Raw genomic sequence first — 19,831 nt, 5'->3', positions numbered from 1 at the left:
TGAACAAAAAATGTTTAAATGTAAAAGACCCATGTACACTTTATACTGGCTATGTAGTGTTGAGGCCGTTACATACCACACAGCAAAGAATGATGGAGCGAAGTCTTAATATGTTTTTCGGAAACAAACTTCAAAGCTTAAGAATATCGATCCCACATGTTTTCCACAGAAATTCCTGAGATCTGAATATAAACTCACATTAGCACATCCGTGCATATTTAGTATACCTTAAGGGGTTCATAAAGGGGTTTACTAATCCTTACCTCGGAGCCTCCTAGAAATATTTCATACACATTATGACTGCGTAGTATTCTTATGTCACCCCAAATTACACTTTTAACGTGTATTTAGATAATAAAAAGAATTTATTCAAAATTAAATTTGGTTGAACACAAGATATCCTTCAGGCCATCAGAGTAGCATTTTTTGTAATTGGGTAGTACGAATTATAAGAATAATAATGCATACAATTTGGGTGCGCCTTTGTCGTATATATCAATCTGATTGAGGAAAAAAGGGAAGGAAAAAAATGTTAAAAAGACGAGAGCAAGAATCATAAATTATAACTACCAATACGCTTTGCATTTTTAATTGTTTGTGAAATTAACTAAATAGATTCCTCACTCACTACATGTGTGATGTTTTATTTCATCCCCAGATGATGAAAACGAGGAACAATTAGACTAACCAGGCTGAGATGGTATCATTCAGTACAGTAACCATTGTTCGCGCCATTTCTGTCCGTCTGCTCTTCACGTGCCACGGTCTCGTGTCAATATGGCGGTTGTATTACGTCACTCACGACACCAGATTCTGGTATTTGGGTTTGGCCATGGCTTTTCTACTCATGGAGACGTCTGTTACATTGGTTAAAAACCGCGGAAAGGAGTGGAAATGGTTTGTAATATTTTTATTTATTATTACAAGGTTCATACATTCGCGTTTTTTATCTATTAAAAGTTCAGATGTTGAATAATAAATAAAAGCTAATTATTCTGAATACCTGCACATTTTACATTGTGTGATATGAACCTAGACTGATTACAATTTTTTAACAAAGGCACAAATTGTTGATGAAGCTGATTCAACGAAATCTTTAATGGTACACCTTTAACTAACACATACCGGTACATTTTTTATGTGTGCTAACACATCTTATCTTTAGTGTGATGCCGATCTATGCATTTTTATTTCTGAAACCACTAACATAACATTTTTCTACACCGGTTCTGTCTAAATGTGTATACCAGATTCTGCTATATTTTTTAAACATCAACATTATTTGATTGTTTGTTCACACGCAGGTTCTGTCCTAGTGTGTTTATCTATCTCGTCAGTACGGTACCATCTATATGGTTTCTGGAACTACACGAGATGGAGAAAAGGATATCCACTACCAACAACAGCCGTGGTCACCCACTGAACGATTCACTGGAAGACCTCAGTGCTGAGCTGGGCAACGTACTGGGGGTAAGTATTTCTAGTGAAGACAATAAATTATAACAATGAGGTAGACAATAGATTACAACAATGAAGTATACAATATATTATAACAATGAGGTAGACAATAGATTATAACAATAAGGTAGACAATAGATTATAACAATGAGGTAGACAATAGATTATAACAATGAGGAAGACAATAGATTATAACAATGAGGAAGACAATAGATTATAAAGGTGAGGTAGACAATAGATTATAACAATGAGGTAGACAATAGATTACAACAATGAGGTAGACAATAGATTATAACAATGAGGTAGACAATAGATTACAACAATGAGGTAGACAATAGATTACAACAATGAGGTAGACAATAGATTACAACAATGAGGTAGACAATAGATTACAAAAATGAGGTAGACAATAGATTATAACAATGAGGAAGACAATAGATTACAACAATGAGGTAGACAATAGATTACAACAATGAGGTAGACAATAGATTACAAAAATGAGGTAGACAATAGATTACAACAATGAGGTAGACAATAGATTATAACAATGAGGTAGACAATAGATTATAACAATGAGGTAGACAATGTATTACAACAATGAGGTAGATAATAGATTACAACAACGAGGTAGACAATAGATTACAACAATGAGGTAGACAATAGATTATAACAATGAGGTAGACAATTTATTACAACAATGAGGTAGACAATAGATTATAACAGTGAGGTAGACAATCGATTATAACAATGAGGTAGACAATACATTATAACAGTGAGGTAGACAATAGATTATAACAATGAGGTAGACAATAGATTACAACAATGAGGTAGACAATAGATTATAACAGTGAGGTAGACAATAGATTATAACAATGAGATAGACAATAGATTATAACAATGAGGTAGACAATAGATTATAACAATGAGGAAGACAATAGATTATAACAATGAGGTAGACAATAGATTACAACAATGAGGTAGACGATAGATTATAACAATGAGGTAGACAATAGATTATAACAATGAGGTAGACAATATATTATAACAGTGAGGTAGACAATAGATTATAACAATGAGGTAGACAATAGATTACAACAATGAGGTAGACAATAGATTATAACAGTGAGGTAGACAATAGATTATAACAATGAGATAGACAATAGATTATAACAATGAGGTAGACAATAGATTATAACAATGAGGAAGACAATAGATTATAACAATGAGATAGACAATAGATTACAACAATGAGGTAGACGATAGATTATAACAATGAGGAAGACAATAGATTACAACAATGAGGTAGACAATCGATTACAACAATGAGGTAGACAATAGATTACAACAATGAGGTAGACAATAGATTACAACAATGAGGTAGACAATATATTACAACAATGAGGTAGACAATATATTACAACAATGAGGTAGACAATATATTATAACAGTGAGGTAGACAATAGATTATAACAACGAGGTAGACAATAAATTACAACAAATGAGGTAGACAATAGATAATAACAATGAGGTAGACAATAGATTACAACAATGAGGTAGACAATATATTACAACAATGAGGTAGACAATAGATAACAACAACGAGGTAGACAATAAGTTACAACAATAAGGTAGACAATAGATAACAACAATGAGGTAGACAATAGATTATAACAACGAGGAAGACAATGGATTATAACAGTGAGGTAGACAATAGATTACAACAATGAGGTAGACAATGGATTACAACAATAAGGTAGACAATAGATTACAACAATGAGGTAGACAATAGATTACAACAATAAGATAAAAGATAGAATATAACAACGAGGTAGACAATAGATTACAACAATGAGGTAGACGATAGATTATAACAATGAGGTAGACAATAGATTAAAACAATGAGGTAGACAATATATTATAACATCGAGGTAGACAATAGATTACAACAGTGAGGTAGACAATATATTATAACAATGAGGTAGACAATAGATTACAACAATGAGGTAGACAATAGATTACAACAATGAGGTAGACAATAGATTATAACAATGAGGTAGACAATAGATTACAACAATGAGGTAGACAATAGATTACAACAATGAGGTAGACAATAGATTATAACAGTGAGGTAGACAATAGATTATAACAATGAGGTAGACAATATATTACAACAATGAGGTAGACAATAGATTACAACAATGAGGTAGATAATAGATTACAACAATGAGGTAGACAATAGATTACAACAATGAGGTAGACAATAGATTATAACAGTGAGGTAGACAATAGATTATAACAATGAGGTAGACAATAGATTACAACAATGAGGTAGACAAGAGATTATAAAGGTGAGGTAGACAATAGTTTATAACAATGAGGTAGACAATAGATTACAACAATGAGGTAGACAATAGATTACAACAATGAGGTAGACAATAGATTATAACAATAGAGGTAGACAATGTAATACAACAATGAGGTAGACAATATATTATAACAATGAGGAAGACAATAAACTACAACAATGAGGTAGACAATAGATTACAACAATGAGGTAGACAATAGATTATAACAGTGAGGTAGACAATAGATTATAACAATGAGGTAGACAATAGATTATAACAATGAGGTAGACAATAGATTATAACAATGAGGTAGACAATAGATTACAACAATAAGGTAGACAATAGATTACAACAATGAGGTAGACAATAGATTATAACAGTGAGGTAGGTAGACAATAGATTATAACAATGAGGTAGACAATAGATTACAACAATGAGGTAGACAATAGATTACAACAATGAGGTAGACAATAGATTATAACAGTGAGGTAGACAATAGATTATAACAATGAGGTAGACAATAGATTATAACAATGAGGTAGACAATAGATTATAACAATGAGGTAGACAATATATTATAACAATGAGGAAGACAATAAACTACAACAATGAGGTAGACAATAGATTACAACAATGAGGTAGACAATAGATTATAACAGTGAGGTAGACAATAGATTATAACAATGAGGTAGACAATATATTACAACAATGAGGTAGACAATAGATTACAACAATGAGGTAGACAATATATTACAACAATGAGGTAGACAATAGATTATAACAGAGAGGTAGACAATAGATTATAAACAATGAAGTAGACAATATATTACAACAATGAGGAAGACAATAGATTATAACAATGAGGTAGACAATAGATTATAACAGTGAGGTAGACAATAGATTACAACAATGAAGTAGACAATATATTACAACAATGAGGTAGACAATAATTACAACAATGAGGTAGACAATAGATTACAACAATGAGGTAGACAATAGATTACAACAATGAGGTAGACAATAGATTAAAACAATGAGGTAGACAATAGATTATAACAATTAGGTAGACAATAGAATAAATTACAACAATGAGGTAGACAATAGATTACAACAATGAGGTAGACAATGTATTACAGCAATGAGGTAGACAATAGATTATAACAATGAGGTAGACAATGTATTACAACAATGAGGTAGACATTAGATTACAACAATTAGGTAGACAATAGATTTCAACAATGAGGTAGACAATAGATTATAACAATGAATAGGTAGACAATAGATTATAACAATGAGGTAGACAATAGATTACAACAATGAGGTAGACAATAAATAACAATAATGATATAGACAATAGATTACAACAATGAGGTAGACAATGGATTATAACAGTGAGGTAGACAATGGATTATAACAGTGAGGTAGACAATGGATTATAACAGTGAGGTAGACAATAGATTACAACAATGAAGTAGACAATTTATTACAACAATGAGGTAGACAATAGATTACAATAATGAGGTAGACAATAGATTACAACAATGAGGTAGACAATAGATTACATTAATAAAGTAGACAATAGATTACAACAATGAAGTAGACAATGTAATACAACAATGAGGTAGACAATAGATTATAACAATGAGGTAGACAATATATTACAACAATGAGGTAGACAATATATTACAACAATGAGGTAGACAATAGATTACAACAATGAGGTAGACAATAGATTATAACAATGAGGTAGACAATAGAATAAATTACAACAATGAGGTAGACAATAGATTACAACAATGAGGTAGACAATGTATTACAGCAATGAGGTAGACAATAGATTATAACAATAAGGTAGACAATGTATTACAACAATGAAGTAGACAATATATTACAACAATGAGGTAGACATTAGATTACAACAATGAGGAAGACAATAGATTATAACAATGAGGTAGACAATAGATTATAACAATGAGGTAGACAATAGATTACAACAATGAGGTAGACAATAGATAACAATAATGATATAGACAATAGATTACAACAATGAGGTAGAAAATGGATTATAACAGTGAGGTAGACAATGGATTATAACAGTGAGGTAGACAATAGATTACAACAATGAGGTAGACAATTTTTTACAACAATGAGGTAGACAATAGATTACAATAATGAGGTAGACAATAGATTACAACAATGAGGTAGACAATAGATTACATTAATAAAGTAGACAATAGATTACAACAATGAAGTAGACAATGTAATACAACAATGAGGTAGACAATAGATTAAAACAATGAGGTAGACAATATATAACAACAATGACTTAGACAATAGATTACAACAACGAGGTAGACATTGGATTATAACAATGAGGTAGACAATATATATCAACAATGAAGTAGACAATATATTACAACAATGAGGTAGACAATAGATTAAAACAATGAGGTAGACAATATATTACAACAATGAGGTAGACAATAGTTTACAACAACGAGGTAGACAATAGATTATAACAATGAGGTAGACAATAGTTTACAACAACGAGGTAGACAATGGATTATAACAATGAGGTAGACAATATATAACAACAACGAGGTAGACAATAGATTACAACAACGAGGTAGACAATGGATTATAATAGTGAGGTAGACAATAGATTACAACAATGAGGTAGACAATAATTTACAACAACAAGGTAGACAATATATTATAACAACGAGGTAGATAATAGATTAAAACGATGAGGTAGACAATTTATTACAACAATGAGGTAGAAAATAGATTACAAAAATGAGGTAGACAATAGATTATAACAACGAGGTAGACAATAGATTATAACAACGAGGTAAACAATAGATTATAACAATGAGGTAGACAATAAATTATAACAATGAGGTAGACAATATATTACAACAATATAACAATGAGGTAGACAATAGATTATAATAATGAGGTAGACAATAGATTACAACAAAGAGGTAGACAATAGATTACAACAATGAGGTAGACAATAGATTATAACAATGAGGTAGACAATAGATTATAACAATGAGGTAGACAATAGATTACAACAATGAGGTAGACAATAGATTACAACAATGAGGAAGACAATAGATTTTAACAATGAGGTAGACAATAGATTACAACAATGAGGTAGACAATAGATTACAACAGTGAGGTAGACAATGTATTACAACAATGACGATAGATTATAATAATGAGGTAGACAATAGATCACAACAATGAGGAAGACAATAGATTATAACAATGAGGTAGACGATAGATTACAACAATGAGGCAGACAATAGATTACAACAATGAGGTAGACAATAGATTACAACAATGAGGTAGACGATAGATTATAACAATGAGGTAGACAATAGATTACAACAATGAGGAAGACAATAGATTTTAACAATGAGGTAGACAATAGATTACAACAATGAGGTAGACAATAGATTACAACAGTGAGGTAGACAATAGATTATAACAATGAGGTAGACAATAGAATAAATTACAACAATGAGGTAGACAATAGATTACAACAATGAGGTAGACAATGTATTACATCAATGAGGTAGACAATAGATTATAACAATAAGGTAGACAATGTATTACAACAATGAAGTAGACAATATATTACAACAATGAGGTAGACATTAGATTACAACAATGAGGAAGACAATAGATTATAACAATGAGGTAGACAATAGATTATAACAATGAGGTAGACAATAGATTACAACAATGAGGTAGACAATAGATAACAATAATGATATAGACAATAGATTACAACAATGAGGTAGAAAATGGATTATAACAGTGAGGTAGACAATGGATTATAACAGTGAGGTAGACAATAGATTACAACAATGAGGTAGACAATTTTTTACAACAATGAGGTAGACAATAGATTACAATAATGAGGTAGACAATAGATTACAACAATGAGGTAGACAATAGATTACATTAATAAAGTAGACAATAGATTACAACAATGAAGTAGACAATGTAATACAACAATGAGGTAGACAATAGACAATGAGGTAGACAATAGATTAAAACAATGAGGTAGACAATATATTACAACAATGAGGTAGACAATAGATTACAACAACGAGGTAGACATTGGATTATAACAATGAGGTAGACAATATATAACAACAATGAAGTAGACAATATATTACAACAATGAGGTAGACAATAGATTAAAACAATGAGGTAGACAATATATTACAACAATGAGGTAGACAATAGTTTACAACAACGAGGTAGACAATGGATTATAACAATGAGGTAGACAATATATAACAACAACGAGGTAGACAATAGATTACAACAACGAGGTAGACAATGGATTATAATAGTGAGGTAGACAATAGATTACAACAATGAGGTAGACAATAATTTACAACAAGGTAGACAATATATTATAACAACGAGGTAGATAATAGATTAAAACGATGAGGTAGACAATAGATTATAACAACGAGGTAGACAATTTATTACAACAATGAGGTAGAAAATAGATTACAAAAATGAGGTAGATAATAGATTATAACAATGAGGTAGACAATAGATTATAAAAACGAGGTAGACAATAGATTATAACAACGAGGTAGACAATGGATTATAACAGTGAGGTAGACGATAGATTATAACAATGAGGTAGACAATAGATTACAACAATGAGGAAGACAATAGATTACAACAATGAGGTAGACGATAGATTATAACAATGAGGTAGACAATAGATTACAACAATGAGGAAGACATTAGATTTTAACAATGAGGTAGACAATAGATTACAACAATGAGGTAGACAATAGATTACAACAGTGAGGTAGACAATGTATTACAACAATGACGATAGATTATAATAATGAGGTAGACAATAGATCACAACAATGAGGAAGACAATAGATTATAACAATGAGGTAGACAATAGATTACATCAATGAGGTAGACAATAGATTACAACAATGAGGTAGACAATAGATTACAACAATGAGGTAGACGATAGATTATAACAATGAGGTAGACAATATATTACAACAATGAGGAAGACAATAGATTTTAACAAAGAGGTAGACAATAGATTACAACAATGAGGTAGACAATAGATTATAACAATGAGGTAGACAATAGATTACAACAATGAGGAAGACAATAGATTTTAACAATGAGGTAGACAATAGATTACAACAATGAGGTAGACAATAGATTACAACAGTGAGGTAGACAATGTATTACAACAATGACGATAGATTATAATAATGAGGTAGACAATAGATCACAACAATGAGGAAGACAATAGATTATAACAATGAGGTAGACGATAGATTACAACAATGAGGCAGACAATAGATTATAACAATGAGGTAGACAATATATTACAACAATGAGGTAGACAATAGTTTACAACAATGAGGTAGACGATAGATTATAACAATGAGGTAGACAATAGATTACAACAATGAGGAAGACAATAGATTTTAACAATGAGGTAGACAATAGATTACAACAATGAGGTAGACAATAGATTACAACAGTGAGGTAGACAATAGATTATAACAATGAGGTAGACAATAGAATAAATTACAACAATGAGGTAGACAATAGATTACAACAATGAGGTAGACAATAGATTATAACAATGAGGTAGACAATATATTACAATAATGAGGTAGACAATTGATTATAACAGTGAGGTAGACGATAGATTATAACAATGAGGTAGACAATAGATTACAACAATGAGGAAGACAATAGATTATAACAATGAGGTAGACAATTGATTACAACAATGAGGTAGACAATATATTACAACAATGAGGTAGACAATAGATTACAACAATGAGGTAGACGATAGATTATAACAATGAGGTAGACAATAGATTACAACAATGAGGAAGACAATAGATTTTAACAATGAGGTAGACAATATATTACAACAATGAGGTAGACAATAGATTACAACAGTGAGGTAGACAATGTATTACAACAATGACGATAGATTATAATAATGAGGTAGACAATAGATCACAACAATGAGGAAGACAATAGATTATAACAATGAGGTAGACAATAGATTATAACAATGAGGTAGACAATAGATTACAACAATGAGGTAGACAATAGATTATAACAATGAGGTAGACAATATATTATAACAACGAGGTAGACAATATATTATAACAATGAGGAAGACAATATATTATAACATTGAGGTAGACAATAGATTACAACAATGAGGTAGACAATAGATTATAACAGTGAGGTAGACAATAGATTACAACAATGAGGTAGACAATATATTACAACAATGAGGAAGACATTATATTACAACAATGAGGAAGACAATAGATTACAACAATGAGGTAGACAATATATTACAACAATGAGGTAGACAATATATTACAACAATGAGGTAGACAATATATTACAACAATGAGGAAGACAATAGATTACAACAATGAGGTAGACAATATATTACAACAATGAGGTAGACAATATATTATAACAACGAGGTAGATAATATATTATAACAACGAGGTAGATAATAAATTAAAACAATGAGGTAGACAATTTATTACAACAATGATGTAGACAATAGATTACAACAATGAGGAAGACAATAGATTACAACAATGAGGTAGACGATATATTATAACAATGAAGTAGACAAGAGATTACAACAATGAGGTAGACAATATATTATAACAATGAGGTAGACAATAGATTACAACAATGAGGAAGACAATATATTACAACAATGAGGTAGACAATAGATTACAACAATGAGGTAGACAATATATTACAACAATGAGGTAGACAAAAGATTATAACAATGAGGTAGACAATAGATTACAACAGTGAGGTAGACAATATATTACAACAATGATGTAGACAATAGATTACAACAGTGAGGTAGACAATAGATTATAACAATGAGGTAGACAATAGATTACAACAGTGAGGTAGACAATAGATTATAACAGTGAGGTAGACAATAGATTACAACAATGAGGTAGACAATAGATTATAACAATGAGGTAGACAATAGATTATAACAATGAGGTATACATTAGATTACAACAATAAGGTAGACAATAAATTACAACAATTAGGTAGACAATAGATTACAACAATGAGGTAGACAATAGATTACAACAGTGAGGTAGACAATAGATTATAACAATGAGGTAGACAATAGATTACAACAATGAGGTAGACAATAGATTACAACAATGAGGTAGACAAAAGATTAGAACAATGATGTAGACAATAGATTACAACAATGAGGTAGACAATATATTACAACAATGAGGTAGACAATAGATTACAACAATGAGGTAGACAATAGATTACAACAATGAGGTAGACAATAGATTACAACAATGAGGTAGACAATAGATTATAACAATGAGGTAGACAATAGATTACAACAATGAGGTAGACAATAGATTACAACAATGAGGTAGACAATAATTATAACAATTGAGGTAGACAATAGATTACAACAATGAGGTAGACAATAGATTATAACAATGAGGTAGACAATAGATTACAACAATGAGGTAGACAATAGATTACAACAATGAGGTAGACAATAGATTACAACAATGAGGTAGACAATAGATTACAACAATGAGGTAGACAATAGATTACAACAATGAGGTAGACAATATATTACAACAATGAGGTAGACAATAGATTACAACAATGAGGTAGACAATAGATTACAACAATGAGGTAGACAATATATTATAACAATGAGGTAGACAATAGAATACAACAATGAGGTAGACAATATATTACAACAATGAGGTAGATAATAGATTACAACAATGAGGTAGACAATAGATTATAACAATGAGGTAGACAATAGACTACAACAGTGAGGTAGACGATAGATTATAACAATGAGGTAGACAATAGATTATAACAATGAGGTAGACAATAGATTATAACAGTGAGGTAGACAATAGATTATAACAATAAGGTAGACAATAAATTACAACAGTTAGGTAGACAATAGATTACAACAATGAGGTAGATAATAGATTATAACAATGAGGTAGACAATAGATTATAACAATGAGGTAGACAATATATCATAACAATGAGGTAGACAATAAATTATAACAATGAGGTAGACAATAGATTACAACAATGAGGTAGATAATAGATTATAACAATGAGGTAGACAATATATCATAACAATGAGGTAGACAATAGATTATAAAGGTGAGGTAGACAATAGATTATAACAATGAGGTAGACAATAGATTACAACAATGAGGTAGACAATAGATTACAACAATGAGGTAGACAATAAATTACAACAATTAGGTAGACAATAGATTATAAAGGTGAGGTAGACAATAGATTATAACAATGAGGTAGACAATAGATTACAACAATGAGGTAGACAATAGATTATAACAATGAGGTAGACAATAGATTATAACAATGAGGTAGACAATAGACTACAACAGTGAGGTAGACGATAGATTATAACAATGAGGTAGACAATAGATTATAACAATGAGGTAGACAATAGATTACAACAATGAGGTAGACAATAGATTATATCAATGAGGTAGACAATAGATTATAACAATGAGGTAGACAATAGATTACAACAATGAGGTAGACAATAGATTACAACAATGAGGTAGATAATAGATTATATCAATGAGGTAGACAATATATCATAACAATGAGGTAGACAATAGATTACAACAATGAGACAATCGCTTACCATTATTGCGTTGCATGTTTATTATATTAAATAAATTGTAAATCGATTCCATGCGAAATTTCTCAGCACTCCATTGCTACATATACAGTAATACAAAATAACGAATAGTGTGAATAAAGAAAATCCAGAATATTTAATTTGATAGATTTATTTAAACAAAACAAAACAATTTTCGGCCAGAGTTGCTTTGATTTTATTTTGAAATGTGGTATACTTTTCTTGTTCAGAATTCGATGGTTTCTAGCGATTCTATTGGTCATACTTGTACAAATATCACTATGTAAATACGTGCTACTCATTAAAACTTTTAAAGTCAGTCTTTTATCAGAACTATTAAAGAGAATACTGTGTGATATGTCTTACCAATATCAATACACTTTCCCGATATTCCTTCCTATTTGCTAAAAATAATTCTGTTCTCATTTTCATTAGTATATCATGTAATTTTGTTTTCGATAGGGAACGAGAAATATCAAAATGACCCAGATTTTATGTATTGTGCTGAGAGATGACGGTCTAATTAATGCTTATTCAGTGTTGATGAGTAAAAACCATCTACGCTCTGTATACTGTAAAAAAAGGGGGGGGGGGTGTTTTCTTGCAATTATAATATTCATATAATTTCAATTTTAATGAGTTAATTGACACTTTCCATTCCATTGATTTAGTACGTTTCGTGAACTGCTTTCCATACAATGACGTATTTAAATTCTCCCATTTACAGTTATATTAATCTCACTATGACAGTTCGTATTCAAAGTAAACCTATATTAAATCAGTTAGACCAATCAGGGTTATGTTTGCGCAGGAATAGGTTCGATAGAATCTCGTAAACTTATCAAATATGACAAAATGTAGTTAACCTTTGACCCCAATCAGGTATGATCACCTTTGCATTCAGGTGTAGTGAACTTTGACCCCGTTTTCTATAAACACAGTAAATGAATCGTGTCATATACCATTAATTAAATTACCCATTGAACGTTATCCTTTTATACAGGTTTTATAATGATATAAGACTAAGAAAAATAATTCCTTACACTCTATGTTTTTACTTTAGGCCCAACGAATCTATTTATCACATATGTACCTAACTTTCTCTTTATTTTTATTTTTCTTTATTGTTTTCTAATTATCTTTTTTTTACTTTCTATTCATTTGGAGTAAGATGAAGCTTGTTGTTAAATTAAGAATATAATATAACTATAAAAATAAATGAGTTGTTAATTATTTATTTTTCATATGAATTATTTCAATGACTTTTAATCTAACAAGCAATTAATTGTCTTTCGATTCATGATCAGCTAACAGTACACTTCAGTAAGTGACGCTTCGCTGTCTGGGGCTAAATATAAGATGAACAATAACAGTAGATATATATTTGACTCAGACTAAAATTCTTTGTTAATTATTGTTAAAATGATACATTTGATATCAGGATATGATAAGACGGCATTTTAACACATGTTGTGACTTTGACACGCTACTCAGATCGAATAGCTTATCAATTGATCACCGATCCGGATATTTATCACGTAGATAACGGGTTTATCGATCTAGTAATTATTGATAAGAAATATTTTGGCAGACAATACTGTTTTACTGGGACTTAATCAGGCGTTCCCTGTATGAATAAAAGCTGACATAGTTTATTATAACTAGATTAAAATCACCCGTTTAGCAGAACGAACAATAATTATTAGTCGTATAAAACAAACGGACATTTTTTAAACAAATATGGGTATTCAAAGTTTAAAACGATTTGATGAAAATTATTTAGACGTATTTTATCATTTATAATTTAACTCAGCTGGTAAGAAAAACCCTAGACACACAGTATATGGCAGACATAAAGACACAACAGCCTTGAACCACCTACAACCACTCACAAAATGGGGCCGGCCTCGTCTAACCCAATATTGTCGACCAAACATTCATGTTAAAGATTGTCTATAGCTAATCATTTAACCGCCTTACGTATCCGTCGTAATAATTCAGTGGAAAAGTCAATCATGGATTCCAGACAGAACATATGGACGCTATCACACACACACATGAACCACATTATTTGTCATAGAACCAAAATTTGATTTTAATTGAACGTACATGTAAATAATATAAATTTACATTGTGGTTGTGGAGGCAACCCGAACTTAAAGTTACCTGCATCACGATATTTTTTGTTTTGTGTAGAATTTTGTAATATTTGAGGAGATAAGTTCTTTATAACCAGTGATGGTATAGATGGTTACCCTGTATAAACTATGGTTTATATCAAGTCCTCCACCTCTGGGTTGCGACTTCGAATCCCATGTGAGGCAGTTGCGAAGTACTGACCACTGGTGGGGGATTTTCTCCGGGTATTCCGACTTTCCTCTACCAAAACTCTGGCTGTTAATAAGACGATAAACTAACTAAATCAAACCAAAGTGACCTTGTTTTTATAGGTGATATAAGAATACAAATAGATTTCCAACTTTTGTCACGTTTCTAAATGTTTGCCAAACAAATACAGTCGACGGTCTGAAAAAACCGTGATGTTTTATTTATTAAATACAATTGTAAACAAGCTTTACAACATGGTAACTTTGGCCAAATTAAATGCACGATTCATCGTAAATCATGATTCCATCATACCTCACTCAAATAAAGCATTCGAGGTTTATCGATCTAGACGAATTCCGTAAAGCATTCTTGGATGCGTACAAATTGACAGCACATTTCGTTGAATTTTTGACATATCTAACGTCATTTCAGGTAAGATTTGAAATCCGGATCCCAATCTTGCTGTCTCCTGATCAATGGATCCGAACATTGGAACAAATCCTCTTGCTTATCCTGATTCTGGGCCGCTGGATACTTCCGAAGGGAAAGCTCACTCACGACCAACTATCTCAGCTGCTGCTAGTTTATATCGGTACGGCTGCAGATATCGTTGAGTTCTTTGAAGCGTTTAAAGAAGAAGAGGTAAGAATGTAATTATCAAGCATCTTATTGACATAGGATATTCAAACGGAGTGCTATTCTGTAGTAAATAACAATCTTTCATTTCCGGTCGACTTTTTATCCGTTACGCCAGTACGTAGTGTTTGTAGACATGTTAAAATTGTTCGACAGGAAGATATCATCATTCATATTATTTAATCCATTTCGCAAAACATGTTTTCCTGAATTGCCGTCAGTGCTATCACTTGGAGAGCCGAACCATGCATTGATTAAACATAAAATATAACTTAGCTAATACTGCAATGTAATTTCCTTTCTGAAAGAAAAACGAAACGATTTACATCATGTTGATTAAAGACGCACTGGACGGTCTCGTATTGACGAGATTTCTTCCATTTCTAGACGAGACCTGACATTTTAATGATTTTTATGACTTTGCGCTTTGCTCTTTCGATGTATGTTGGTATTGCGCAGATCGTGATTGAGACTGAAAATAGCATAGCACCAGTTTCCAATGATTTTGAATTATTGCCAAATTGGTATTTCTTCAGTCGGCATTCCCTGTCTAACATGTGAGAAAGGTCTCCATCTAGTTACATTTCAGAGAAACTGATAATTTTTGCGTTGAGTAGTTTTGTTTTACAAACAACAAATTTTCTTTTTCTCATTCCATTTTTAGATGTATCTATAAATCTATATAATATCCACCCGCTGTAAATCATGTCTTGGAACTTTTGGTATTTTAAAGCAATACGATTCTGGTGATATGTTATATCATGCTTTCTATTTTCATCGTTAGCTTTAATCATGTAAGCATGGCGCAAGGCCGTTTATCACAGTTTCGGACAATAGATACTATTTTCCATCATTTTGTGATCATTTAACGCTCATGCACATATCTCTTTATCTTTTGCATTAAATGGAGATTGCTTCTATATATCTTACATGCTTTGAAATATTTTTTTGAGAAATATGGCAAATACGATTCTCTTCAGTGCAACTATACAGGTCTATTTTACTGTAAATATGTACAACAGGTTTATTGCTCATAAAATCATTGTGTGAATGAATGGTAGTTAACTTTTACCAGTGAAAAATATAGCTCTCCCTCGATTCAATCTAGGATCTACTAAGAAAACATTTGACTGCTTTGAATTATTGTAAACATAGTTATGGTCACAGTTAACGTTCGTTCTTTCTATGAGATTACCATCTTAAGTCTTACTGTTATGTTTCACTATTTTTCAGGTTCGTTACAATAAGATGTTGTGTATAATCATCCTTGGGCTGTGGTCACTGAGTCTCATCCAGTTTACGTTAGTGCTGACTGCAGCCAAAGCTCGCCGTGATCAATCTGGTCTCGTGACCGGAAATGAGAATGGGCGACGCCAGCGCCACGGATGTTGCGCTGCAGATGTTTATGGAATCCTCATATCAATCTTACTTCAGGATCTCCCCTTCCTAATCCTCCGACTTCTATTGATTTTCAAGTATAAAGTTCTTAGTTACACTAATATGTTTTTCACTTCTAAAAACTCACTCGTCATCGTCCTTCTTCTGTATCGACTGATCGTAGTGTACATTGAACGGAAAAATCCCAAACCGAATGCCATAGACTACCGAGAGTATCCACAGGACGAGTTCGGAGCACCTCAGGTTTTACCGAGAAGTCACAGCGTCAGTCACAATCTACGTCAGAATTGTGGGGGCCAGTTTCCAGAAGACAAACAATATCTGATGAAAACATTGCCGCGCAGAAATATTCACAATGAAAATAAACCCAAAATGTACAAACTTCGTCAGGAAAAATATCAGTGGGGTAAAGATTATCACTTTGAGCAAGTGGATGGAAGAGTGTGAATTTGATGCCCTAGTTTCGTTGTTACCTCATAACAGTTTATTCTGATTTCTAAATTTCCTGTAAAATAAATACTAGACGTTGTTTGATATTCAAGTTTCATATTGATACTGCAATATATTACACACCCATCTATAATTACGGAACTTGGGATTTTGCGAAATGAACTTAATTCTAAAGGATGGACTCAAATGTTATTGCTACAACTGCGAAAGCTTTCTGTGAATAAAGTAAGATGCTTTGGCAATATAGCACCTAGAGAGACCCCAGCATTCGAAATGGCGAATTATGATCTCATACTGTACAATGTCTTCATTTATTTCGAGTTTCGATGCTAAAAACATCACAAAATATTGTTCAGCCTTTACTTCTAGTTTTTCATTCAAATGGAATTTTGGGGACAGTTTCATTCTTAAAGTAGTTGGGTTAATTCTTACTTTTGGTTTCTACAGAAAAAACCGCTTTGGATACTCAAGTATTTCAGATCACTTAAGCTCTCAAGTCCTCTAATTGTGATTACGATACTCGAAGGATTCATTTTGCTCCATAGATGCTTCGATTATACGATTATAATGTTATTAATTGCTATCCATACCTTACCACTTCCAGTCTAAGTAATCCTAGAATCCCTCTCTTTAGATGGTGAGACTTCCAACGGACCTATAAATATAACTAGTATGAGGTTTCTACATGTCACGAATATAAAACCAAATACGGACAAAATTGTTATAAAGAACACACATGGACAAAGGAGAGTGGTCTTGTTGAGCAAATGTTTCATACACAGGTTGAATTGTGTTGAATTTGTCTTTTTGGGAACCTGAAAAGTATCAAATCACCGTTACCATTGAGTATCATGTACAATTCCGATTAATACAAATGTAGTTCGCTACACACAGGTTAATAATGCAAAGGGAGAGTAATCAAAGTACTCAACCAATACATTATTCCATACGATAAAAGGAAACTTTCAGTAATATTCTTATTAGATACGAAATACATAAACGGGAGATAAGTCTTTCTGACGTTTGAAGGAGAATATATTGTTATTGGATGGAACACATCTTCATCTTGATAAAAACATTCCATTTTGTGTTTATCATTTGGTAATTAAAGTGCTTATTATCAATAGTTTCCGTCAATGGATGGATTGATTTGACAACAGTAATTATGTATTACTCTACATTGATTAATAACATCATAAAAAGTGTTTGCCACTCGATATTCAATAATACAATGATACGCAGACCTCTGTAATCAACATGTGGAAGTCCCTTGAACTAGCTATAGTCACATACAAATTAAGTACAAAGTTCAATAGAAGATTCGATTCTTGCTGGGAAGTATGTGAGTAGGGTGGTCATGTGACGTTCTCAAAATGCATTTCGATATAATTTGTGTTGCCTTGAAAATTGAATACAACGTGTACTAGAATCCTTTCTTGTGATGCCGTATATATTTTCTTGGTAATTTAATCATCGCCATTTGTAATACGTTGTTTACATGGTGTAGGCTGGACACATCTGTAGTGATGATACGACAGATCGGTTAGTTATCACAACATCCGTGTTTCCATGTACTGTGAAGATGATTTGTTTTAAGTACATCATATCAGCAGCTAGGCCTTTGCAGGACGCCGATTGTTGAGCAGGGCTTATGCAACCATCTTTATCTTAACTTGTCATAATTATTCAAAAGGATGTCATTATCCACATGTATATTGTATATATTCATTTAATAAGTGTTGTAAGTACATCAATTGGCTAGATTTCTGATGTCACCACTATTTGTTGACAAATATTTAGTACATAGAATCACTGAGCTGTTGTCGCAGCGCTGGTCGCTATAGCAACATAAGGGTTCAAAGTAACATGCATTATTGTTAAGTTCGTTTTACTTTCAAAAACCGATCTTCGACATCGGAGTATCGGGTCATGATCGTGTTGTGTTTTACTCATTCTGAGATTGTTTTTATTAATTACTAATATTTACAAATCAATATCAATGTTATGATAACCAATAGATTTGTGTTTACATTTCTTCAATCACATTTATTAGGTCCGATCTCGGATATTAATGTTTTACTGTTTTGTTTAGTTTCTTTTGTACACTCATTTGAGTTGAAATTACATGTTAGTATATTGTACAACATAATTAGCCTTGCCATTACATCTGCGCACGTTTTTTCTAGTTCATTAATATGTATATTCTCAGCCATCCGCGTACAACAATAAAGTCATGTTGATGCATGGAATGAGTGGTTTATTTGTCGTAAAGGAAGTTACATTCGCTTAAGGAACAATTCAGTCTAAGAGTACATTAAAATTTGCACATATATCGGAAACAAACCAATTTTTATAGAAATTAGATTAGATGGTTTTACTGTGATATACCAGAAAAGCCCAGTGTAGTGAAATGTATTTAGCTGTTCAAACTCGCTTACTGTCCGCC

At 31.8% G+C, this 19,831-nt stretch overlaps 1 protein-coding gene across 1 annotated transcript; it reads left to right on the top strand.

The window, feature by feature from the left end:
- The first annotated feature begins 664 nt into the window (after positions 1-664).
- Positions 665-19,629, top strand: LOC138316299 (transmembrane protein 26-like). The gene is made up of 4 exons (XM_069257943.1): positions 665-897; positions 1,305-1,470; positions 15,334-15,543; positions 16,771-19,629. The coding sequence occupies exons 1-4, from the start codon at positions 698-700 to the stop codon at positions 17,380-17,382; spliced, it is 1,188 nt and encodes a 395-aa protein (XP_069114044.1). The 5' UTR covers positions 665-697; the 3' UTR covers positions 17,383-19,629.
- Positions 19,630-19,831: the final 202 nt, after the last annotated feature.

Source organism: Argopecten irradians, chromosome 1 (assembly GCF_041381155.1).
Source record: "Argopecten irradians isolate NY chromosome 1, Ai_NY, whole genome shotgun sequence".
NCBI lineage: Eukaryota > Metazoa > Mollusca > Bivalvia > Pectinida > Pectinidae > Argopecten > Argopecten irradians.
Note: the sequence above shows the minus strand (reverse complement) of the source record. Positions and strands in the feature narration are given on the sequence as shown.